We start from the raw sequence: 25911 nt of genomic DNA, 5'->3' as shown, positions 1-25911 counted from the left end.
TGTAGATATTAAAATAACGACATATATACTATACATATATTACATTGTTGCTTCCAAATGTATGCATATCTTTATAAAGAGATATGTAGATTAAAATGTTTTGATACAGATATGCATATACAAGATGATATACATAAATAAATACCGGGAACAAAAAAACTTCAAAATTTATGTATATATTTGTGTGTCACTAGTGTCATATATCATCATATGAAACCGATAAGTCCTCCTTCATTATCAGTCATCAAGACATTTTGTAATCAACCATGTCCAGGATCCTGGCTGATTACAGAATTTTGAAAATATGATTTTTTAAATTATTTATTTCTGTTTTGAAAGTATAATTTGCCTTTCATAATTCTGGTATATATTTCCAATTTTCCTATTCATAACTTTATGTGAATACAGTTTAAATACTTATCAGTACCAATAGATGTGAACGGACGGTCACAAATAGATCTACCTAATGATCCAACGGCGGAGAGTGGTCTGATTCAGATTGCTTTATTTAAAACATAACTCTAAAGTTCTGACTCGTATATAAATCCCACCAGTATTTGTTCTTATTGCTCGCGCTCTCTGGTAAATCGCGAGTCGCGTTGCTATGCTCTTTGTCCCTCTTCACCGACGAAAGCCTCTGGATCTGTAGTTTGGCGCGACGACCTGCTTCAATCGTCTCAGATCAAGCTCGAAGGATTTGGCCTCAGATCTCGTTGAACGATCGGTCTTGATTTACGAAAATGGTGACTTTTTTTCCGATTTATAACTTTCTTTCTGCTCGTCCTCATAGATCCCTTCGTTTTCATAGAGCGATATTCGAATTTTTCGTAAGCGAGATTATTTTCCTGATTTGCATCACTTTGTAGTCTACTGATTTTTCATTTTTCGGTGCTAATTGCCTTATGCCTTGACAGGTGGTTCTCGCGGCCTCTGTTGTTAGCAAATCGGGAAAAGGTGCGTCTCTTCCTGGTGTCGGCAGATCTAAAACTTTTAAGCTTGGGGCAAATAATTTTACTGTCGCGTTTAATTTTATGTTTACGGTTAAACATTTTCTTCACGATCTGTAGTTTGATTGTAGCTGATCGATGGCACACGATCATCTCGCTCTCTGTTTTGCATGTTTTAGTCTTATGAAACGAAATTCCTTGCTATTTTCTTCTATTGTTGTTCCAAACTGAACTCTTAAATCTCTTTTTATGTTTTCAAATCATGCGCTACTTACCCTTGGCGCATTCATTGATTCAACAGTTGTGTGCCGATTGAATTATTCAATGATCGACCATCAACATTAGTTTTCAGCTCGAATTTCAGTGATCTAATTTGTTGGGTTTTCGGTATGAAGTGACTGCATTCGTTTTCTGATCGTTAATCATGTTGTCGCTACTGCAGCTCTTGTTTCAAGACAGTTTGTTGATATGTCCCGAATAAGAATAGAAGGGCTACTAGCGGCATTTCCAAAGCTTATAGGCACAGGAAAACAGCATACCTACGTTGAAACTGAGAATGTGCGGTATGTATATCAACCTGTCGAAACTGTCTACTTGCTGCTTGTAACCAACAAGCAGAGCAACATTCTTGAAGATCTCGAGACACTGCGACTTCTATCAAAGCTTGTATCCTTCACATTATGCCCCATAAATCTCGATTTGGCTATTCATTTTGTTACATTTTATTTAATTTTCCTCTAGATTATCTTGTTTTTTCTCACCTGTGTTGTTTGCTGGCTAGGTAGTCCTATTCCTGGAAAATATCGCTTTATTGTTTTCAAAGAAGTTGATTCTTTACGAGACATAATTTTTTTCATAAATTGTCCCATTTGGCGCGATACATTCATTTTTCTGGCGCTTTGCATTCTTTTAACTAATGAAAGTCTAGCGCGAAAGCATTTCCATGGTCAGAGAAAAGAACAGTGTCCATATTTTTTTTGGGTTGGTTTTCCTTAATTCTTTGTAGGTGCCCGAGTATGCCGTATCTCTTGATGAAGAAGGAATCTGCAGCTCTGCATTTGATTTAATTTTTGCATTTGACGAGGCGATTTCTCTTGGACAAAAAGAGAATGTTACGGTTGCACAAGTCAAGCAGTATTGTGAGATGGAGAGTCATGAAGAAAAACTACATAAGCTAGTCATGCAGAGCAAGATCAACGAGACAAAAGACGTGATGAAACGCAAAGCAAGTGAGATTGATAAGAGCAAGGTACGGTCCCCTTTTTCGTTTCTAGAGTAATTAATTGACCTGAAGTTGCTTTCAAGTATCCACGCCGTTAAATTAACTGGACCTTTTCATTTCGATAGAATTCTGATTAATTCTTGAAAGTTGATACCTTCCTGTAAAGATTGTGTAAAAGGGAAACTACACTAGTGATCTAATGCTTGACTACCTACATAGGATTCTCAATATTTTATGTTTCTGGCACTTATAACCTGTTCCTGAAATTTTTTCTAAAGAAAGCTATGGTGCTTAAAACACAATTGCCTATGCTTTCTTGCACATATCTGTTTATATCAGTTAGGAATTAGGATTCGCCTTGCTATTGTAAGTACACTTTTAATTCAGTTTCCTTTATTGGTGTAATTCGTTGACCACTATTTTTGGGGCTAGCTCATATAAGCCGTTAGTTGCAAAAATGAACTGGTATTTTTTTTCTCTCTGATAATTATCTTCTTGAAAGAATTTTCAATCTGATAATCATGTCCACTTTATTTTCTTATTTTCTTTCCAGATTGAGAAAGGCAAAGTCGACAAAGGCGGCTATTCATCAATATCAAGCTCAGGAAGAATTGAAAGCAGCTTCAATGACATGAACATCTCCAGTGGCCCAACTGGATTTGGCAGTGCTTCTGGATTCGGTTCTAATACCTCCGTGGACTCATTTTCTACCCCATCAAGAGGTCAGAAGTTCTAAACATGCATTCATTTATCATTTATTTATCACTTGAATCTTATTTTTTCACGTACTTATTTTCATCATGCCTTGGAATTGTAGGTCGTCCGGCTGCATTAGCGCCAGCTCCCATGGGACAGGGCATGCAACTGGGTAAGACAAAACGGGCAAGTCAGTTCTTAGAATCACTCAAGGCTGAGGGCGAGGTGATCATTGAAGACGTGAAACCAAGCATAGCCAACGAGGGGAAGGTGTCCCTTCCGTCAACCGACCCCATTGCCTTCAGCATTGAGGAGAAGCTAAACGTGACGTTAAAGAGAGATGGCGGGGTCGGTACGTTTGACATCCAGGGTACTCTTTCAGTTCAAATTCTCAATCAAGATGACGGGCACATCCAGTTCCAGGTTCTCTCTCTTTCTGAATTTATAGTACATGTCCATCTCTGGTCAAACCTTAAAACACAATAAATAGGCTGCCTAAAAGAAAATAAATTGATGGATGGCCCAAACAATATAGTTTAATGAGATATTTGTAGGTCGAAAACCGGTCGATTCCGGGGCTCACCTTCAGAACCCATCCAAACATCAACAAAGAGCTGTTCAACAGTGACCATGTAGTTGGCCTGAAGGATCCAAACAGACCGTTCCCTAGTGGCCAAAACGACGTCGGCGTAGTGAAGTGGAGAATCCAGAGCATGGACGAGTCAGCCATCCCGTTAACTGGTTCCTCCCCTTTTCCGTCCCCCGTCTCGTCATTCACCGTCTCTCTCTCCATTGACTTACTATTTTTGGTCCCCACAGTCAACTGCTGGCCATCCATTTCCGGAAATGAGACCTTCGTGAACATCGAGTACGAGGCATCGGACTTGTGCGACCTTCATAATGTCGTCATATCTGTGCCTCTCCCTGCTCTCAGGGAAGCGCCCAGTGTCCGGCAGATTGATGGAGAATGGCGGTGAGCCTCCGCCTTTTCATATTTTTATGCCCACTGTCCCCCTAATGGGGCAGAAATGGCTCAACTTTCATGAAATTATATCTCATTCATTCCGCTTCAATTAAATCTATGTTTAGATGTTAGATCCCCCGGCCTTGTTATATATCCCTTTTAACTCTCTGACTCCACTTTGTTTTGGATAGGTTCAATCCTCGGAACTCGACACTCGAATGGTCGATTCTTCTCATCGATGGTGGCAACCGCAGGTAATCTTACGTTACTTTAGATGTCCGAATGAGGCTTTTCGTTGCATCTTCATGTTACGAAGTCAATGAAGATGAAGTAGGAATGAAGTTCTGAAAAAAACGAAGGAAGTCAAAGGTTCTGAAGGTTCTGAGGTCACGTTACGAAGTAAATGAACAGCGAATGAAGAAAATCAATCTATATTAACAAACAAAGTTGAGCTGTATGTGTTGGCTTACTATATAATTGACAGGTAGTTCATTCTGATTAAAAAAAGAATAACCTATTCCCACGGCAAGTATTAGACTAAAACAATACCATGCCTCATTTTGCCACGGAATTGACGGAGAAAATCTGCAGCGGGTCGATGGAGTTCGTGGTTCCTGCGGCGGATCCGTCCGCCTTCTTCCCAATCAACATCCGGTTTTCTGCGGTGTCCACGTTCAGCGATGTGAAGGTGGGGCTTCTGAATATTTGAATTTATGTTTTTTTTTTTTTTTGAATGTCAGTGAGAATTTAAGGTCTTATATTGGGACTGTTATTGAAATTGTTGCTCTTTCAATGGTTAGGTCACCGACGTGTTCCCTCTTCGCGGTGGGGCGCCTCCAAAGTTCAGCCAGAGGGCTCAGCTTCTCACTGACAGCTACCAGGTCATTTGATCTTGTTGGCTTTTGCTCTTTCTTGATGACTTTTCTTGATATTTTTCTATGGAGTTTTCCAAATTCATGCTTATAGGACATGCTCTTTCTCTCTCCATGTGTCTCTCTCATTCATCCCTTCACCGATCTGCGCATCCATCCATCAATTTGAGAGGATCAAATTTGGACATATTTAATGAGCTCCAGCCTTCTTGCTCTCTCTGTTCTAGAGAGTTTTTCCTATATAAATAGCTTTTATCTTATTTGTTTGCTTAATTTTCTGTTTATTAATAAATGTTTAATTTTCTGTTCATATGCGTCTCACGTTTGTTACTTATTATTTTCTACTCAAAACTTGGTAGTGCCATTGATTACATTCTCATAAATGCGGATTTCCTCGTGTAAAAATTCTAGGGAGTTAATAATGTGATTTTCCGTATGTAGCTTTCAACAACTGGATTTTGTTTTCTCGCCAGTCTTGATTAAAATAAGATTTACGTTCATGACAGAAAACTCTTGAATCATTTTAAATTAAACTGGGTAAGCCGTGTTCTTCACTTGTAAAATATTTATTTTTCTCTGCGAATATATTTTCTATTTAGAATTGCCGTAGACGAACATCCTTGAAATCTTAAAGAAGAGCAAAAAAAGAGGAATTAGATGAAAATAAAATACCAATAGATAAAAACCATAGCACATATCCCCAAACAACTGAGCAAATAGAGTTTCAAATTTGCATGAAATTTCAAAATTCCTAACTAAATATGATGCTTGAAATAATTCTGAAATCAATGCTTGAAGTATATAGACTAAAGTTGAGTGATGAATGAAAGCTTAAACAGGATAATTCTAACAAGTCTGATGGAAGAGAGGAAAAAAGAGTGGCTTCATATGTTGCATTTTTGTTGGACAATGGGTAATAAAGTTTGGAAGATCGTATTATAAATCAACTTATGTCTTTTAGGAATACCTATAATCCAATCTATTTAAACAATTTGGCAAATCTTACATATATATATATATGTTATACACTCTCATATGGCCTTATCAACCATCAGGGCCACTGAGGCCTAAGCCCTGTGAATTAGGGCAGTGTACATAACACAAAATCATGAGAATCTTGTCTATAATATTTTAGATTCTTCCATGGATTTGAGCTTTCTTATTCAGCTACCAAAACCTGCTCTAGGTGCTTCTCTTTCAAATCACTTGAACATTTTCCAAAATCTCCAAGTTTTGTCTCCTTACAGTCAGTGTAATGCTTATGTCTATAGTGCAGGGACGCGGACGGGATGGGACGTGGACGTTCGGGATGAAATTTGTCCCGTCCTACGTCCCATGTTAGCGTAAGGATGAAGGATGGGACGATTTTTCGTCCGCGGTCAAAAAAACCGTCCCGTCCAATAATCCTGGGATGGTTTTTCGTCCCGTCCAGTCCTCCTGGGATGAATTTTCGTCCCAAAATTCGTCCCGGGCTAAAAAATACATTATATATTTATACTATAGTATAAATTGTCCTCGCGAGGCCACGTGGCAACATCTCAACCGTTGGATGTGAATCCAGCGGTTTCCCGTCCAGATTTGTCCATCCGTCGTCCAGAGACCTCTGGACGGACGATTTTTTTGTCCCACGGGACGAAAACCGTCCCGTCCGGTGGTCCCCAGGACGAATTTTTGTCCCAGAATTCGTCTTTGCCCCCGGACGGGACAATTTTTTTGTCTGGGGACGAAAAAACTGTCCCGTCCACATCCCGGATCTATACTTATGTCACTCTTACTCTCTCCAAATCTCAGTCAGTTCCTATAATAACAAATTAATATCTTATAAATATCTATCAATATCTCAAAGTATAATATCAGGTGCAAATTATACACATAATGTCTCAACTTTCATGACATTATATCTCGTTCATTCCTCTTCAATATAATCTGTCAAGATCCCGGATTTCTATATTTAGATCTAACAGAAATTTTGAATTTCGTTGCCCAAAAAATGTTTTCTTTTTCTATCTTCTTACCCAATCTGATGTACTAACTTTTATCTTTTCTTTATTATCAATTCTACATGATGTACCTTGTAATCAAAGACCTGAAACTTAATTATTATATAGTCTTGAATTCAATTGATAGTATTTTTGACCAAATATCCCTGTCAACGGCTTGATTATTCAACATGTTGAGAAAGTATATCTTTAGAGACTGGGGTCAACTAAAGCTTGAGATGATAAGATAAAAAGGAGGCCAAATATAATTCAAATTTTGATTAATCACCTCATAACATATCCACATAAATGACCAAGTATGAATGCTTTTAGGGTGTTTGCTCAGGGGTTGGGTTTATTCCTGAATGTTCAATCGATTTCCTAAATTTATATAATTGTTTCTCCAAAATAAAGTATTCTTCCAAAATTAAATATATAATATTTTATAATCAATTGATGAGGTGAAAAAATCTGAGACCATCTAAAATTCTAACTTATATTGACTATATGTACATCTCTTATACCTTTTGAAAATGGGTAAATTTTTCAGAAAAAGCTTTCTCTATAATTTTAGGGCAAGAAAAAATATTCAAAATAGGGATTAATCCACACATATGATCATTTATCCAGCCATCCTAATGGTAAGAAAAAAATAATAGAAAGGAAAAATAATTCACACCACATTGAGATTGGTATCAAATTTGAATGATATTCATAAAAATGAAGATACCAGGTAAGCAATCCATTTACATTTTCAAAGAACTTATTTGTCTCCTATTTGATTTCTCGAAAATATTTGACATTTCACCAGTCCATTTTGTAATTTGGGAGATAACTCACAACTTTGTGACCAATCAAGGAATAACAAAAGATTTTTAGTACCTCTATCTTAACCATTAGTTTAAGTGAAGCAACCTTATTGTAAATACACCTATACATATATTTGAAGAGATATTGAAGAGGTTTTCTGAAATATGATAAAAAAATTCATTGATTGCAGAAAAGTTGGAGATTGTATAAACTAAGATACGAAAAATAACAGGATAAATTATTCAGTAATGTGAAATTGATAAACGTTTTTGTTCGGAAAGGAGATACCTTTTCAAGATATATTTTGACTTCTATAATAAAATTACACGAGACTTTCTGAATAGATAAATATATATATTTATCTATATATATTTTTTTTTTCTTTAGGCTTGAAAGATTTAGCTTTAACAACTTTCACTAGCGCTTGGCTTCGAAACCTAACAAGATTCTCTGCACTTGTGCTTAAAGGTTCTGAAAGAACCATAAGTGAGCACGTAATAAGGTTTCGAAGTAATTGATACTTCGTAACCTTCCCGTGAGCAAGAGCGGAGTTGACTACGCGAACCTAAATAATGAATGCGAGTTTAACTGACGGAACCCACCACTAAGATAAAGGCACGACTTTAGGAGCATGCGAATGAGCAGGAGCGAAGTGACGAGCAGCGGATAAATGATATTAATTACTTCGTAACCTGCAAGAAATAAGTTCTGAAAGAAACGTTATGAAATAAAAGGTTATGAAGTAAAGTGTTAAGATAAGTGTAGAAGTAACTGATTTTAATTATTAACATAACCTAAAACTTAAGTTCAAGTAATCACCTACCTCTCTGCAAGACAATTCATTCTTCCTCCTAAGGAACCTAGCTCTCCCAATTCAGATAATTTACTATTTACTTCTCTGCTCTGAAGCAGGACGAGCTTGAAAGTAGAGCAGAATGGTTCTGAACTAAGAGTGACGAAGTAACCTTCGTTCCTGCTCGCCTGTAGGAGAGCCTTCTTATTTCATAACTTTTGTTTGGGAGTCATTATTCGACCCGTCTTTCTAACACTTCGCATTACCTTCCTCTCTTCCCCAGTCTGTCCTATCATATTGCTTCCTGGTACGGTGACTCAGCATCCTTCTCCTAACCCGCTCGTAAATTCTCCCCTTCTGTTATCTTAACTTATTGAAGAACAATAACCACTCTGTTGCTTCTGCTCATAAATTCGCACCTTGCTTCTGCTCCATTATGCTCCTCTTGCCTTGCTTGGTCAGCCATTCTTTCTTTATCCAATAACCTTCATCTTAATCTTCAGATTCATTTACTGCTTATCATCATCGCTCCGTTGCGCCTTTTGCTCATCGCTTCTTCGCTCCTAAGTGCATCACGCGTCGCGCGTACATTTGCTCCTTAGCGCCGTCTCTTATTCGCTCCTAAGAGCTAAGCGCCGTCCGCTCGTAAACGCTCATAAACTCGCGCCTCAGACCTCCATCGGACAAACGTTGTTCACTCCTAAAGTCGCCCCGTCAGAACCTTAACTTATTGGTTGTGGAGCTGTTAATTGAGGCACCTACCACCTTTCTTTGCTATGTAAATAGAGGACCGGAATAAGCCTTCCAAGAATGGATTAAGGTGGGCTTCGGATTTACACTCTACTTTTTTATCATAACTGGGAACCTGTTATAACAATATAATGGGGGTTACTGCTCTCAATGGTGAATCGATCATTCGCTTATGACTGAATGGAAGAAAATTAATGAAACCTGCTATTGCTATTGAATAACCTCCGATGAACTTATCAATAATAAACCCCGCAAGCACCTTTTTATTCGTTCGCCTCTTCAGCTCCATCCAATCTTTGTCGAACAAGAAGAAGCGGTTCCCAGCCACTACATCCTGGGATCCCACAAAATCATTAAACATGGCGGCTGCTCACTCTTTAATCAATGATTCACCGACCACTAGATCCATGAAGAATCTCTCAAAAATCTGCTCTTTGATCAGTGATTCACCAGCCACTACATTCAGGGATCCCATATATATATATGACAATAATTCAAAATAATAAATTTATAAAAATCATGATAATGATACTTAATTTGAGTAAATTTCATGGATACCAGTATAGAACTCGAGGGAAATAAAATAAATACGATTCAGTTAAATTTATTCTAAACATTTCACAATAATATATTACAGAAAAGTAACATAACAGTTGCATAGTTTATTGAGAGTTGAATTTTCAATCTTAGGAGTGAATTTTTTTATTTATTTACAGAAATATTATTATGAATGCTGGATTGTTTAATCTTACGAAGGGTCTTTATCAAAGGATGTCAAAGATACTGACGTAATAAAATAAATACTTTGATAAGTATAGTAAATATTAGATAATTTTTGTAGGAGACTTATTTATTTCATCTCAAAATAAGCTCTTGGAAATTTCCCACACAATAAGATGATGATATTGTGTTCTGGCTAAACACGTGTGGATTCTGTAAATTTTTGAAGGGATACTGGAGAGAAATTTATGTCTTTCCTATGAATTTGTAAAAATGATGTAATAAAAGGTTTAAGTTCCCTCATAGAAACTCTCAAAGGAAAGACATTTACCTTGGTTTTCTAGGTTAAATGTTCTGCCTGTTTTTATGTAATCTTTGGAGGAATCATGTGATACCATTTTTCCTAACATTTATTGATATTATAAGTAAAAAAATCTACGAAGATCATGATTATCCAAGCTTATAACATGAATTCAGAATCAAGTCACATATTCACCTGTTTTCAGCCCTGTACTTTTTTTTGTATCTCACTAAATTACTATGAAATGTTTTTTAATTTTTGCAGTATGGTGATCCAAATGGAGATTGAGCATGAAGTTTTCAAATTTCCTTGAAGATGAAGATATGGAATGCTTAAAAATTTTGATGAATATTGCCTACTTAAACATGAAAATGTAGAAAAACGAGGAAATTACTCATAGGTTTTGACGGAAGGTTTTTAAATTATATTAGAATCTGATTGAAAATTTAAATGGACCAGTCTTACAGAGCGGAGCCATGATCAAATATATCGAAATGGGTTGGAAATTTCCTATTTCCTATTTCATTCATTTTTGTAATTCATGATTTCAATTTTCCTACATCTTGTCATTTAGCGATGGCACTCCCATTCTTAACATGTTCAAAATTTATTAAATGTGCACAAAAATTAACTGTCCATTTATAACCAATTTATCAAGCCAGACATCAATTTATGTGATCAGACCTCAATGGGTCTGATCACATAGATGCTGAGGATGCTGAAGGAAGAACTATTTTAAATTCACACATCCAAGATTTTTAAGGCAAAGGGTGCTGGGAAGATAAAAAGTGCAAGAAGTTCTGAATGAATCCAAATGTCTTAGAGTCAAGGGGCAATGAAGACAAGCTGCTGGTTCTCCACTTCCTATTGTTTTGGTTGTCTGTCAGTAGTATAGTTCAGCAGAAATCTCATTCAGTCTCATCTAATATCATTGATTCCTTTTGAAATGCTGGATGAAGATGATGATGAAGAGGTTCTCTGAATGTTTGACCTTGATAGTTGATATTGATGGTTGATGAAAGTATGACAGCAATGCCAACATCAACATGTTCCAAATAGATAGATGCAAGAATAAACAAAACATTTTTATGATCATGAATTATGTTGGAATTGATGGGTTTTTTGGTGAATTAGTGATGTCTCTGACAATCACGAACACCTCTGAAGAGAAGTAGACTTTGCTGTTGAGTATTGACATCTTTGATAAATTATGAACCAGTCTTCAGCATATGAATCAGTGTCCCACATCAAAATTATTAGAATGTGCTGAGTTCTGTGTGAGTTGACAGCATATCGATAAAAAACGGAAATTTGGAGACCTTATCAATGTCGTATGATCTTAAAAAGCCTGCTCCAAATATGCTAAATCTTTTTTCTCTTCGGAGAATGATATTTATATTCAGAAATAGCAATGGGAAAATGCACTAAAATTTTTTGAAAAACGAATTAACATTTTTATCTAGACAGAAGTATGGCTGGTAGTTGATAAACTCAAAATTAGGGTTTCACTATGTCGTTGGTGCTTTTGAGCTTACTCAATAAGCTTGAAACCAGTACTCACGTAAATGAATCTAGCTAGAGTGAATTACAGATCATCTCCACAGGGACCGATCATTAAGGATTTAGTATTATTTATATAGTGATTAATGATATGAGAGGAGACACATAATAAATACAAGTTAAGGAAAATGTGAGACGAGAAGCTTATACTTATTAATAAGACTAGGATGATTATAGTAAGTGATATGAACAATATTATAAGAACTTGTAAGAAAGACATGGGACCCACAATAACAAGATAAGAAGGTAAGTAGATAGATATGTATGTTATGAAAGAATTATTCACGTCAATGGAATGAAAATAAGATGACAGATACCGAACGATCTAAGAGGGAAGCAAGTGATTGAAAGTTCTAAAAGCGTGATGTGATTGTAAAATGGGACAATGAGATAGATTTATGCAAATGTAAAAAGAACAAATGTAAGGCGAAGACACTTCATGTAAATCCTTACGTTCTGCCAGGGATTCAAAAAATTTTAAGTGCAGGTACCTTCAGCCCTTCTCAGATTCCTACGACACCAAGAACGAGCTAGATAAAAGGAGGTTTGATTTGTATACATATACATGCCTCAATTTATAGACTGGAGGTTATGTATGGAAAGTGGGGTTAAAGGCAAAGCTGCCCTCAATATTTGCTCAATTAGGCTTCTAGATCATCGGATATCAAGCTCTGAAGGCAAAGGTAACCTTCAAATTTTCTCTCCTTGGCCGCGGTGTTACCACTTCCTCGTTTTTCATTAGTGGTTGAAAATCCCTACTAACTAAAAAAATAACACGCAAATTTTGAAAGTAATGTATTTTATTTATTAGTTTATTCTCATTCAAATTATCATAAATTCATATGATAAAGGCTTAAAATGGTTAATGAAATATTTAGAATGAGTTCATACTTTTCTCTATTTTGTGGTATTTTTAACTGAATGTTTTGACATAAGTTTCACAAATAAAATACTTTTATAAATCAAAGATATATATAAAATTTATTTTCTAAGCATTTCTAATATTTTAAAAATCTGAAATTATGATTTTCCTGGGTTTTGTAGTATTATATTGTATTTTATGGAATTTTCTGACATTAAATTTATAAATAAAGTTAATTTACAAATTACAAAACATTCAAAAATGAATTTTTGAATGTTTTGAATAAAGTTAACTATTTTTTATGAGATTTTTATGTTTTTCAAGTCTTTTTAAAATTCATGTACATGCTGGAAATCCACGATGTGGATTAGAGGAGAGAGATTATTGGAAACAGAAAATTGAGAACAGAGAAAATCAGATGGCTTAGTTTTCTCCAACTTCAAATAGAAGGTCAAAAATCTGAAATGATCTAAAGGGGCTTTTTGGCTGAAATTTTGAGGGTTATTTCTTATTTACCTTTTCTATCCATCAGCCATATATGATCTAGAAATATATCCTTCTATCCTTGTGAAAATGTCAGTCATATTTTGTTCCTAGTGACGATTAAAGAGTGATTTGTTTATTGGAAATCTTGTTTGGGCCCATTCCTAGATTCAAGAGCTAATGGTTGAAGGGTTGAGATACAGGTGAAGACACACAAATGGAAAGTAGCACTCAGCCGGTTGGGCACATGAGAATGAGGTTTTGATATATACCTTCATCCTCTTTGTTAGGTTATCATCCCTAAAAGAGCCACCTTCTAGTTTTTCGTTTTAAACATAAATATATCTTCATCTCAATCGTCATGCCTAAATATTGAAGACATATTTGGAAAAAACTATTGTAAGAGGCATCTGCCCGACAAGATGTTAAGTAACTTGTAAAAATCAAAGTGTTAATTTTTTAAGTGTTTCATTTTACTATAGTACCCAGCTTATCCCCCTTCACAATTTTATCCTTAATACATAAATTCCACTTCAACATTTGGACAATTTTGAGACTCTTTTTACTTGATGTGGAAAATTTATAATTTGATGGTAGTTCTTAATTTGATGCAATCCGTAATAAAGATAAAAATTAAGCATAGTGGTCATGATAAAGGGATTTTTAGTACTAAAAATCTGCACATTTTAGGGTGAGCATATGCATTATTTTATTAATTTGATCTTCATGTTTCTTTTAAATTTTCCCTGAATGCATTATTTCATGAAAATCCTCAACATGGCCATTTTTCTCATTAAAATAGGGGTGAAAATTACGCAAAATTTTTAGCCCTTGTCGTTGTGAATTTTTGGCTTATGCAATAAAATTTATAAAACTCTACTTAATATGTATAGTGATAAGTATGAGTGTCGTCCAAGGGAGGCAAGTAGGAATTTCAATTTGATTTTATTTTTGGTGTTTTAGATCCTAATTAGAGTGAATTTGATCTTCAATGAGGATCAGGTCACCCTAATTAGGTGAGAATTTAGAGAGGGGGATAGAAGAGATGAGAAGACTAGAAGAATTAAGGGCTCTAAATTTCCTTCTTTGATCCTAATTAAAGGATCCAAGAAATCATTTAGAGAGGTTGAAAGAGGGTTCTTAAAATGAGTTGGGTTGATTTTTGCAGATTGATAATTCAGAACTAAAATGGGGAAATTGAGAATTCTAAGAATTAAAACTAAATTTTTTTATAATTTTCTTTTGTAATGCAATTGAATGCCCAGGTAAAATTTCTCAATTTCTCCTCTCAATCCTAATCCGGACTTGTACATGCTGCTCAAGCCAAGCAATTTAGAAGTTCAGACTAGAATGGAGATGAAGAAACAAACAACTTAACCTATTTCATTCAAAATGCACAAAAGTTTGAATGCAATGAAAGAAAAAAATACCAAAACTGTTGATCCAGGCTGGGACTCCTCTCTGTCTTGCAGCTGTGATGAAGCACCCTCCAGAATGAGGCCCTCCTCTCGAAATTCAGCTTTTATACCTAGGTCACATGGTGAAAATCACCATTTTACCCCCATTTAGTAATTAATTTTTATCTACCAATGTAGGCTAGATCTGAATGATCCAACCATAAGATAGAAAGAGGGGATCAGGACGAGCAAATCCATAAAAAATCATCTCAATCGGACTTCAGGATCAAAAGTTATTAATAAATCAATTTTAACCAATTTTAGCCATTGGATTAAAGTTTGATTTATTTAATAATACACGCCATGACGTGTCGACAGCCCATTGGCTGCGACGTTTTAAATCTTTTTTGGCGGATGCTCTCTCGTGGCGCCACGTACCCCCTGCGAAAAAAAAGAAAACATAAGAAAAATCGAAAGTGCGAAAAATGCATACGACATCGCGGCGCCTTTGCGTGCGTCTGGTCGCAGGAAGACCCACTGAGAAGTCGCCACGTCACCCCCCGTGCGAGCGCTTCGCATGCGCCGCATGGGCGGTGATCTTACCGTCTGCACCCTCTCTTTCTTCAAAATCCATTCGATCCGCATCCGACGGCCACCGATGCGCCACGTCGCCTGCCAAGCTTCTTTCTGACTTTTTTTTGCGCGAAACCCCTTACAAATCATTCTTTTGCAAATAAACGCCGCTTAAATGTATTTATACATATATCGTTTTCGCCTTCTCTCTCCTCCGATTTTCTCTAAAATATTAAAACAATTAAAAATGGAATTGCAATAAAACCCTGAATGATTTTAAATAGGATCTTTACGCCTGCCGTGGCGACCGAGAGCTGTTTTCAGGGTCTTTTTGCAACGGAACGTTGCAAAAAGGCCCCGAAAAGTCTAGAAATTGCATAAATACATTTTTTTCTCTTATAAATATGCCCTTTTTTAATAGAATAAATGCATTTCTTCTTGAAATAAATCCCAGAAAATTCCTAAAAATTCGTAAAAAATTCTAGAAAATTCTAGAAAATTCCCTGATTCATTCCCATGCTGATAAATGTCGAAACAAAATATTAAATATGTCATTTTAATTAAAAAATAATTATTTCAAGCTTCAATAAATCCTTAAAAATTCATATAATTAACAGAAAATTAGGGAAAAATCAGAAATTACTTGCAAACATTATTTTCATGCAAATATATGATAACAGCCCAATTTTAAGCTCTTAAAATGCATGAAATCATGCTAATAACATCAAATAAAGACCGAAATCAGGGTGTTATCAGGGGCGTTGTATGAAGTTAGCTAGCCCAAGACCAGCTAGTGGTACTCAAGCCAACTTGCCAGCTAGGAAGGCACAACGCTCGAGCTGACCACCAGCCGGTGAGCACCACCAAACAAGTCAGTGAGCACACAGGGAGGGGGCTTTGCAAGAGAGCGCCACAAGCAGGCCACACAGAGGCCTACTGAGTTTGATCACAATAGAGGGTATTTTTATATGTATCGGTGAAATTTTTATACACTAACAACTTCTTAAATTTTCTGATATTGGATCTATATCCCATAGTTTATTTTAGTTCCGCAGCGGGTTGGGCTGATGAGCAAGAACGTTATCGCAGTCCAATGGGCTGCGATCTTAAGAAATCATGGAATAAATTAAGACCGGGCTTTGAGCCAACCCAGCCCGAAACCCGTATCTTTTCTCTTTTGGATAGATGGATATTATCTCATTTGTCTAATCTTCTTAAAGAAGATCGGACCGTGATATCTACCCCGTCATATTTAACTTATTTTATTTCTCTTTCTGGCCTCCCTATTTGCTGTCAAGAGTGACACAGACTGGGGCCACATCAAACAGGCAAATCAGAAGGGCTGAAGGTAGACGGGCTGCTGATAGGGAAAGCTGTCATGGAAGTAGGGGTACACCAATTAGATATGGATCGACGACTATAATTTAATCACAACCGTTGACTCATTTCAAAGGTAGATTAGAAGGCTGGGGGGTAATATAGTTTTTCTTAGCCCCCAGCTGTCATCCTCATCGATCAGCTGGTGAAGGCCGCTGATGAGGGGACCACAGGCTGATCCAACAGCTCCTGAGGGTCATTGGATCCAGCCTGATCCCTCCAAGGGTCGAGAGAACCCCTCTCGACCCCTTAAAATGAGATTGGGGGTCAGTTTTTATTTATCTCTTGTCGTAAGAGCAAAGACAACGGGCGGATGTCCCTTCCAATATTTGAAGCAAATGGCAGAGTCGTCACAGCTCCAGGCATCTGCGAAAATCTCGAGAAGGCTTGGAGGAGCAAGGGAGTGTGGATTCTGCGCTAGCAAGAGGGAGAGAAATGGGGGAAGACACACTTTGACAGAACCATCCATTAATTTCCCTCTTGTTATATAAAACATATATATAGATATATATATATAATATTATATTCTCTTCTATCCAGTTCTCTTATTCACCACTATTTCCTCTACTTGCTACCTACTTCTTTATCTTACAATTTCTGTCCTTATTGTTACTATTATTGCTTATTAACTAAAACTCAATTATTAAATACATATCTAAAGGCCAGTCCCTGTAGAGACAACCTTACTCCAACTATATGTTTGAGCGAGTTTTTTAATTTTATCAACTTTATTTGATTTTAGGCAAATTAAAAATACAACAACATTAAAAATTAACATGCAATTTGCCTTCATCAGGTCACAATTTAAATCCATTTGTGGTTGATAATAATAAATATTGGAAATGTTAAAATAATCTGTAGTTTGGTATTAATTTATACAAAGAATAGATGAATAATGGGAGGAAATCATCTATAGTAGATACAAATGAATGTGTTGAGGAAACATTAAGGAAAAATATTAATATATAGATATTATCATGATGAAAGAGGAATAATTCTAAAAACATGACGTTAGAAATTATCAAGATGATAAAACCCATCTTTCAAAGTTAATGTGGATTAGATGTCATACTAAATTAACATACTTGTGTTTAAAGAATGAGATATGAAATACACTAGAAGAAAATGTGGTGATGGAATTATATTTGGATTGTAAGATAAGCACACATTAAACATCTTGATGATTTCTTTTGTAGAAATCATATGAATTATTGCACGTGCGATGCTTATAATTATGTCCAAGGATATATAAAATGATTAATAAATTATGATGAGATCATAGTATGGTGATCACTTATCTTTAAGTATGTATTATAGACATTTATAATCATATGATAGTAGAGAAGGAAATAAAAATTTACTATGGCTAATACCGTAGCCATTAAATGGGGACATAAAGGATAGATAGTGGCTGATATTTATGGAAAGATTTTATTGAATTGGTCTATATTGTTAGTTTAAGTTTCAAGAGATAGCCTAAGAGGGGGGGGGGGTGAATTAGGCTCTACCCTTCTTGACTCCTTTTTCTTTTCTTTGCTTAACATCTTCTTTACCCTATAGTTCTGAGCTTTATAGGACTGTTTAGGCTTTAAGGGGCACGAGGGGTAACACACGATATTTTTATACAGGTTAGGGCTATTCCCTTACTCCTGTCCCTGGATATCCTGCCGGATTTTTTAATCAATCCGTAACCAAGTCCTTTTGAACCCCCCCAGCTAAAACAGCTTGGTAATAGGGATACACGGATATCACCTAACTAAGAATTGAAATGGAGAGTAGACGTAAGCCCCCTTAGCCTTCACAACATCACTCGTTCCACCAACTTCTTTTAGGTCACAACTCAACGAGACGTACTTTGATGATGGTTCTGTCCTCCAAAACGTTTCTTTTCAACGATCTGTCTATCACCCAATCAAACCTGCAAAAACGAGTGTGCAGAGTCTATTGAACTGCTGGATAGTAAGATGAAATTCGAACCTGTGAAATCTTGCTTAATAACTTCACAGTCCACCCTCCGGTGCTCGAAGCATATAGAGTGTATTCCTCCTGCACTAAAGATCTTTCTCGACTACCCAAATGAAACTGAATGATGTTAATGTTCAAATGTCCACCACGTTTTCAAACTGATTTTTCAGTTGGGAAAACTCGTATCAGTTGTACAGTTTGATTCGTAGGTAATATCAATCCTCAGTTCTCATCAACACTCGCTCAATAGTCAATGAAACAATACCTAGTCACTTAAATGACAGTAGCTTTATGTTCAGTGCAAATGTTAATTATATAGATGTAAATCTCAATGAAACTTTAACACCAAAGTAACACAATAAAATCTTAACAGCTAGTCAATTTTCAATTCAGAAAGCGTATTGTCAATTCAAACTCAACAACTGGTTGATTCAAGATTAAATACTCAATTTAAACAATCAAAACCGGACAGTCAAATCAGAGTAATATTAGCAAATCGATTTCAGTAAAACAAGCTCAGGTCATAGCTGCACATTCAGTTCAGATTAGATTTTAAACGTTCATACTTGGTTTGAGAAACGATTGAATCAATAGACAGTTTTCTGTGATTTTGATGTTCAGAGATTCACGATCAAACAAGGGCAGTTTTTCAAAAATGAAAATTCATGCCAAATCGCATAGATCAGAAATACTTAATTCGTTCAACACGTTCAGGCGTTTTTCGCTTTATAATTAGGACGACGAGAAAACACATAATATATGGTTATTTTAGGTTCTTTTGGATTCAAGATGAGATGAAACACAGGCAATAGTTAATCAGTTCGGAATGTTTGTGGTTCACAACAATGGAGCGATGAGATATAAAAACAAGGTTTGATCAGTTCAGGAATTCTCGATTTATAAGAGATAAAGCAATGAGATATTAAATCGTGTTAGATCAGTTCTGAAAACTTTGATTTGAAAGAGATAGAACAATGAGATGTAAAATCACGACAGATTTGATCAGATCAGAGAGCTTGTGGTTTAGAGTGCACCCGTTTCTGTTCTGAGTAAGACAGATGCACACCCACAACTATTCGATCCTTTGCTTCACAGGCTGAGCTTCCGCTTGTGATTCACCGTCCCAAATCAGACGATTTCGCTGCTGCTCTTGTACACTTGCTTGTTTTTTTTTTTTTTCAGCGACGGGAGCAATCAACCCCTTTTCTTTCATTCCATTTATTTTAGGTCTGATTTCTGTTCTCAAGAATGTCCCTGCATATTCTACACAATGGCTATATTCGAACGAGGGTAATAATGGGAGGAAATACCATAATACAAATATTAGCTATTAGATATTAAGACTTCCAAAATACTAATCATTAGTTAGTTTGAAATTCGTCAAAATATTACCCCTTTGAGTGGAGAGCCAAGTGGGATGATGAGACATCAATCTTCATATATGAATCCCCAGATCATATATGTATAAATCTCAATCGTATTGGTTCCTATTACTGTTCTATAAATGATTCTTTGACCTGAGACACCAAATATTCTTATATACTTAAGTATGTATTTTTACTGTAGTTTAAACGTCCATAATCATGTATTTCAAATAGAGCTAGTTCAAATGACAATAAGCCCTTGTAGATAATTGCGTAGTCATGATGGGATTTCCAACCTTGTTATAAGAGGAGACTAGCTCATGGAAGATGATGCATTGAAGTCCTCAAACAAGATAGTGGAAATATCAGAAAAATAGTTTTAGATTATTTTCAAATTTATTTGTTATTTCAAATTTACTAGGCCTAATTATAAATGTTTAACACTTGACCTTACCCTAGGTCATTACAAGATTGTCACACGGATGAGGCATTGCTTGTGCTTAGTAACTAATGTAACAAAGTTTTCATGGAAGCGTTTAAAGAACATTAAATGAATTTGTAACTCATGTGTTGATGACTCAACTATCAATTGGGTATAGATCCGTCTATCTTTATTTCATTTATGTGGTTAGCCAATGGATAGATTTTTTTGGGCTTATGTACTTGTTAATTAGACTGGTACATGGGCCTAGAGGGCCACACCAAATATTTTTTCAACGTCACATGGTACACTTTAAGTATAAGATTTTAACGTAAAATTTTGTTATGTCTAACAAGGTAAGAAACCCCCAAAAAATGCTGATATTAGTATTTCTTTGGGCATTGATCCTCCTCTCCTTGGTCGACTTCCAATCTTGGTACGCCTATAGGTCTTTTTGGATTAATGATGGTGCCATCGAGTAGAAGATGGGGAGATTTAATGTGCTGCATAAATCATCTTTGGATCATCAATTATAAGTAGAAACCCAATAGACAGGCAGGGGGCTATCAGTGGGGGAAAAATAGGTGGAGGGAGGGGTGAGGATAGGAGTGCTTGAAAAAGGGTAGGGGGTATGGCCCGATGGGCATAAAAGGATTTCCTTTATGAAGAGAAGAAGGTATGGCCACAAAAAAGGAGGGTTTTGGCTCTAGGTTCTTGTCTCTCGTTTTATGATGCACATAAATAAGCATAATTTCTTTTAAATTTAATGCTACCCTTTAATCAGGGTGTAACATCAAATTGGTGTGCTCCCATATATCTTCATGAATAAACTGAACGAACTTTAGATGCATCGTTAGGGCAAGGAAATGCGAGTAAAACCTTTTTTTTCAAAGAAATGAGAACAACAATGTTTTAATATGAGGGAAGATATTTAAATATGGTTTTTACTAATTAAGTTTCAGAATTAGAATGATTGATATACTAATTTGTTATTCAATGTTTTAAACAAAATATGGTCAATAATAGATTACATCCTATTTCTTTGGGAAGGATGACATAAGTCACATATATTTTTCCTATTGTGATATCCTCATTTTCATTATTGACATTGGAAAAGGTTTGGTTGATTAAGTAGTGACAGAAAGAGTATACATCATGAGACACCATTTCATTACTAAAAATATAAATAAAAATATTCGGAAACATTTTCAAAAAAATATAACAATATCACATATGAAATTGATGAACACAATGATATTACATGTCAGAAAATGACCAAAGGTTTGTTTATTTACTTTGCATCACTTCATGGTTTTAATGGATTTTAAAGTGAGTTTACTTTCACATTTATGACTTCAGTTTTATGATATATCTATAATTGTTTTATTTTTCGGTTCATAATAACCTATGTTTAAAACTCCTATTATGTTTCATGTATTTGGTATTAATCTTCACCAATTACATGTCTTTATTCGTCTATAATATTAATTCTCCTACTTTGTTTTAATCTATATTAGGGAAGGATACATTCCTGATTTTGAGGGAACCAAAAGTTTGACTTAAATTTGAACACACTCAAATAAATGATGAAACAATTATAAGTATCTCTGCAGATGTGCACACACACACACACCCACACCCACCCACATAGACACACACCCACTCACCCACACATACAGACACACATATCAGGTGTAATTAATCAATTAGTATGCCTAAAGTATGTAAAAAGTTTACTAATTAGTGATAGATCAAATATTATTTCTTTTTAGCTCTAGAATAGTGTTTTAATTCAGTATTTTTCCAAGTCAAGTCTTTTATAGGTTGATATATTAACTTAAAAATTATTTTATATGAATTATTTTTATATTTTTTATATGTATATAGTTATTCCACTAATAGATTATTTATTATCTTCACATTTTTATTTTCATTGCAAAGTTTTTCATGTAAAATAGATTCTGAATCTAGACTTTGAGCTTTTATACTCCATGTATGAATGATTACAAACATAAGGACATACAAATGAACAGTAGAATGATATAATTACATAATTGTATCATTTATCTTCTTATCTCCTTCACGCCCTTGATCCATTTTCGAAATGTTCTGCTACCAAATTGAACCCCAAATAGTTTCTGTTTCCCCCAGTCCTTTCAGAATTCAGCATTTTTTGAGGTTGACCGGACATCTTGCATTGGTTTTTAAAAGATAAAACTATGAAATCTTTAATATTTTTACATGTCTCTAATTTGGGGCAAACTCAAAGGCAGCATACAGGTTCCAGATCATGATAAATGCATGCCACGATGCTCTGGAAACTGCTGTGTTGGGCGCAAACACTCGCGGAAAGCGTACTAGGACGTGAACCATTGCAGAAGATGTCGAGGATGATCCGAAGACGATATGATGAGAAACACCAAGACATAGTCGTTAGCCTCGCCACATTCCTGCGTCGTCACCGTCAAGAGAGCACCGACTCCAAGAGAGAGGGAAGGAGGAAGAGACTTCTAGTTCAAAAGAAACTGTACTCAACTCAAAGGGAGAAAAGAGAATACATCAAGGGCGGTTTGGGATGTTTTGGGGCTGAAGAAAGCAAGGGAGATAGGGGGCCTTTTATAGGCACAAACTAAGGCTTTAATGCCCCCTAAAAATTAGGCATGGTCCTAGAAAGTAGGCACAATCCTATTCTCAATGATGTGCTAGGTCATCCTACTTTCTAGGATCTACTAAGTCAACCCCCACAATCCTGAAACTTAGGGCTGGGGGGTTTGACATTTCCAACATGCTGCAACATAAATTCATTGGACACAACTTTTACTCTAAGCCGTTTGTATATCCCTTCCACTAACTAATTTCCATGATGCTTTAGAAACTGCAGCAACATAAATTTGTTGGATACAACTTCTATTCCAAGCCATTTGTATCTCCCTTCCACTAACTAATTTCCATGAGCGCCCAAAATATGTTTACATATATAATGAATGTTTTGTAATAAGATTTCTGAAGGATTCATCAAGATTGACCCTTTTTTTGTACAGCACCACCGTGCAAGCATCATCTCCAAACCCTTGGGGTGATGTATTAGTTATCACAATCAGAGAAAAAAATATTTTATTTCTTTTCCTTTTTTCCTTTCCTGATCTCATCTTTGTGCGTCTCTTTCCGCTTGTGTAGATATTAGCTGCTTGGACTGCATGTCTATTAAGATGGTGAAAAAAAACAGAGAAAGATAGTTAGCAGGGAGGGTCTAGAGACGCATAGGTAGATGCTAAGAATGATTTGGAGGGAAGTGGAGTGAGAGAGGGGTTAAATATGTCATCCTAGATTATGAGAATGCGAGAAATCAATATAAATATGAATAAATAGAGAGAAAGAGAGAGAGAGGGAGAGAGAGAGAGAGAGAGAGAGAGAGAGAGAGAGAGAGAGAGAGAGAGAGAGAGAGAGAGAAAGAGTGAGAGAGAGAGACAGAGAAAGCGAGAGACAGGGAGAGAGAGAGAGAAAGGGAGACAGAGATAGAGAGAGAGAGAGAAAGAGAGAGAGAGAGAGAGACAGAGAAAGCGAGAGAGAGAGAGAGACAGAGAGACAGAGAAAGCGAGAGAGAGAGAGAGAGAAAGCGAGAGAGAGAGAGAGAGAGACAGAGAGACAGAGAGAGACAGAGAAAGCGAGAGACAGGGAGAGAGAGAGAGAGAGAGAGAGAGACAGAGAAAGCGAGAGAGAGAGAGAGAGAGAGAGAGAGAGAGAGAGAGAGAGAGAGAGAGAGAGAGAGAGAGAGAGAAAGTGAGAAAGAGAGAGACAGAGAAAGCGAGAGACAGGGAGAGAGAGAGAGAAAGAGAGACAGAGAGAGAGAGAGAGAAAGTGAGACAGAGAGAGAGAGAGAGAAAGAGAGAGACAGAGAAAGCGAGAGACAGGGAGAGAGAGAGAGAAAGTGAGACGGAGATAGAGAGAGAGAAAGAGAGAGAGACAGAGAGACAGAGAAAGCGAGAGACAGGGAGAGAGAGAGAGAGAAAGTGAGACAGAGATAGAGAGAGAGACAGAGAGACAGACACAGAGAGAGAGAGAGAGAGAGAGAGAGAGAGAGAGAGAGAGAGAGAGAGAGAGAGAGAGAGAGAGAGAGAGAGAGAGAGAGAGGGAGGGAGGGAGGGAGGGAGAGAGAGAGAGGACCAAGCGTTCATGCCTCAGAAAGGAGTCGATGAAATCACAAGACAACGATGAACGCCCACAGCCATTACGCCGTTGAATCACGACACACGCACACCATCTCCTCCCCCCTATAAGAACAGCCCATGCACACAACTGCACAACACCATCCCCCCACCCTTCCTTAACCTTCTTCCTCCTCCTTCCGACATGGCCACCGCCCAGAGAAGCTCTTCAATCCTTGTGCTAAAAGTTCTGTCGCTAATACTCGTAGCGATACTCACTCACCCGGCCATGGCCAGCGGAAATTGCACTGACGATATCACCAGCCTCGCCGCCTGCGCGCCGTTCGTTCTTCCTGGCGCGTCTTCTCCCAACATGGAGTGCTGTTCAGCCCTTAGCAGCGTTCAAAGATCATGCCTTTGCAGCACTCTCAACATCCTCACCAGCCTTCCCAACTCCTGCAGCCTCACCCCTGTCAGCTGCAGTACGTGTTCTTCACAGATTTATTCAGACTTTTAATGGGATGATTATTTTATAATTGATGACAAAAGGGTGTTTATCATCCTGATCTATGCAGTAAATAATGGGTTTTTTAATCCCATTTGGTTTGGATTATGATCAACCCTTTCGTTATCTTGTTTTTTTTTTTCTGAGAAAGTGCATGATCTCTTGTGGAGCTCTCAGTAGGATTCGAAGAAAGAAGAAAGAAAGTAATTAGTAATAAGATGGATTTTCATAGTAGTTTCGCAATGGATTATTTATATAGATTGCTGATGTATCCTCGAATATGTTACCGAAAAATATTTTTCTATAGAAGTTGGATTTTTTTATCTCGCTGGAATTTCTCACAGGCTTCGGCATTTGTTGTGCAATGGTGCGCAGGTTCTCCTTGATCTTCGGCGGTGACGTCGATCAATGGTGCGGGAATAAAGAGAATTTAGAGCAATTTTCTCTGTATTTCTTGAGTTCTTCTTGTCCTTGGCCGCACCTTAATAGTGTAATGGATGAATAAAGGAAGAACGACTTCTCCATCTCTCTTGCAGAAATGGGCTTGACGTTAAACTATCTAATATGGTGCAATAATAGAAAGAATTTAATACCCAAAATTTTACACATCGGCGTGAGTAAAATGTTTCCCAGTCAGTTATTTTTCGAGTTCGGAGAGAAAAAGGTAAACGAAGTTAGTAACAGTGTATTGACATCATGTAATGCTGATAATGAAAGGGTTTATCAAAATCTATTTTTTTCTGACTTTTTTATCTCTATTTATGAATTATGATCACCATCTAGAATGCCTGGCTCAAATCAGGAAATTAACCCAACTTCTTCTAAGCATTAAGTTTGAGGCTATATTCCTATTGCAACCTAAGAGGTTTCACTGTCGTTTATCTGCATTGAGGCTTCACTTTGAGGCCCATATTGATTAATCTTCTTTAATTAATCTTCTTTGAGGCCCATATTGATTCTTTAGCCTCCCATGTATTATTGCATCTTTGGCATACCTTGGTGGAACTGGTGTGCATCATGAATGTGGGGTCCCACCTTAGGAATGGGAATGGGTATAGGGATTATGGTGAGCATCAAACAGATTCATATCTTCTATCAAAGATCAGGATATCCAAGATCTGGTTGAGAGAAATTTGAAGTACACATTTTACAAACAGAATATATGGGACAGAGGACAATAGAATGGGATAGTGTTTAATTTACTA

General features: G+C 36.6%; 2 protein-coding genes across 2 annotated transcripts; both read left to right on the top strand.

Moving 5' to 3' along the window:
- The first annotated feature begins 559 nt into the window (after positions 1-559).
- LOC144710186 (clathrin adaptor complexes medium subunit family protein) lies at positions 560-4814 on the top strand. The gene is made up of 11 exons (XM_078583875.1): positions 560-743; positions 915-954; positions 1390-1613; positions 1954-2196; positions 2723-2891; positions 2987-3288; positions 3420-3606; positions 3685-3838; positions 4021-4083; positions 4421-4517; positions 4630-4814. The coding sequence occupies exons 1-11, from the start codon at positions 741-743 to the stop codon at positions 4717-4719; spliced, it is 1572 nt and encodes a 523-aa protein (XP_078440001.1). The 5' UTR covers positions 560-740; the 3' UTR covers positions 4720-4814.
- Positions 4815-24184: 19370 nt separating this feature from the next.
- On the top strand, positions 24185-25230 carry LOC144710448 (protein LIM3-like). The gene is made up of 2 exons (XM_078584220.1): positions 24185-24683; positions 25082-25230. Exons 1-2 carry the CDS (start codon positions 24407-24409, stop codon positions 25090-25092), a joined length of 288 nt encoding a protein of 95 aa, XP_078440346.1. The 5' UTR covers positions 24185-24406; the 3' UTR covers positions 25093-25230.
- The last annotated feature ends 681 nt before the right edge of the window (positions 25231-25911 follow it).

The sequence above is a fragment of the Wolffia australiana genome, chromosome 12 (genome assembly GCF_029677425.1).
Source record: "Wolffia australiana isolate 7733 chromosome 12, ASM2967742v1".
NCBI lineage: Eukaryota > Viridiplantae > Streptophyta > Magnoliopsida > Alismatales > Araceae > Wolffia > Wolffia australiana.
The sequence above is the reverse complement of the archived record's forward strand: the minus strand, read 5'-3'. Positions and strand labels throughout refer to the sequence as shown.

Bases quoted from the DNA above. Each gene is read 5' to 3' on its own strand.
- LOC144710186 (XM_078583875.1), top strand. The intron at 1,614-1,953 runs GTATCCTTCACA...AATTCTTTGTAG, and splicing joins TGCGACTTCTATCAAAGCTT to GTGCCCGAGTATGCCGTATC. The intron at 3,289-3,419 runs GTTCTCTCTCTT...AGATATTTGTAG, and splicing joins ACGGGCACATCCAGTTCCAG to GTCGAAAACCGGTCGATTCC.
- LOC144710448 (XM_078584220.1), top strand. From the start codon at position 24,407: ATGGCCACCGCCCAGAGAAGCTCTTCAATCCTTGTGCTAAAAGTTCTG.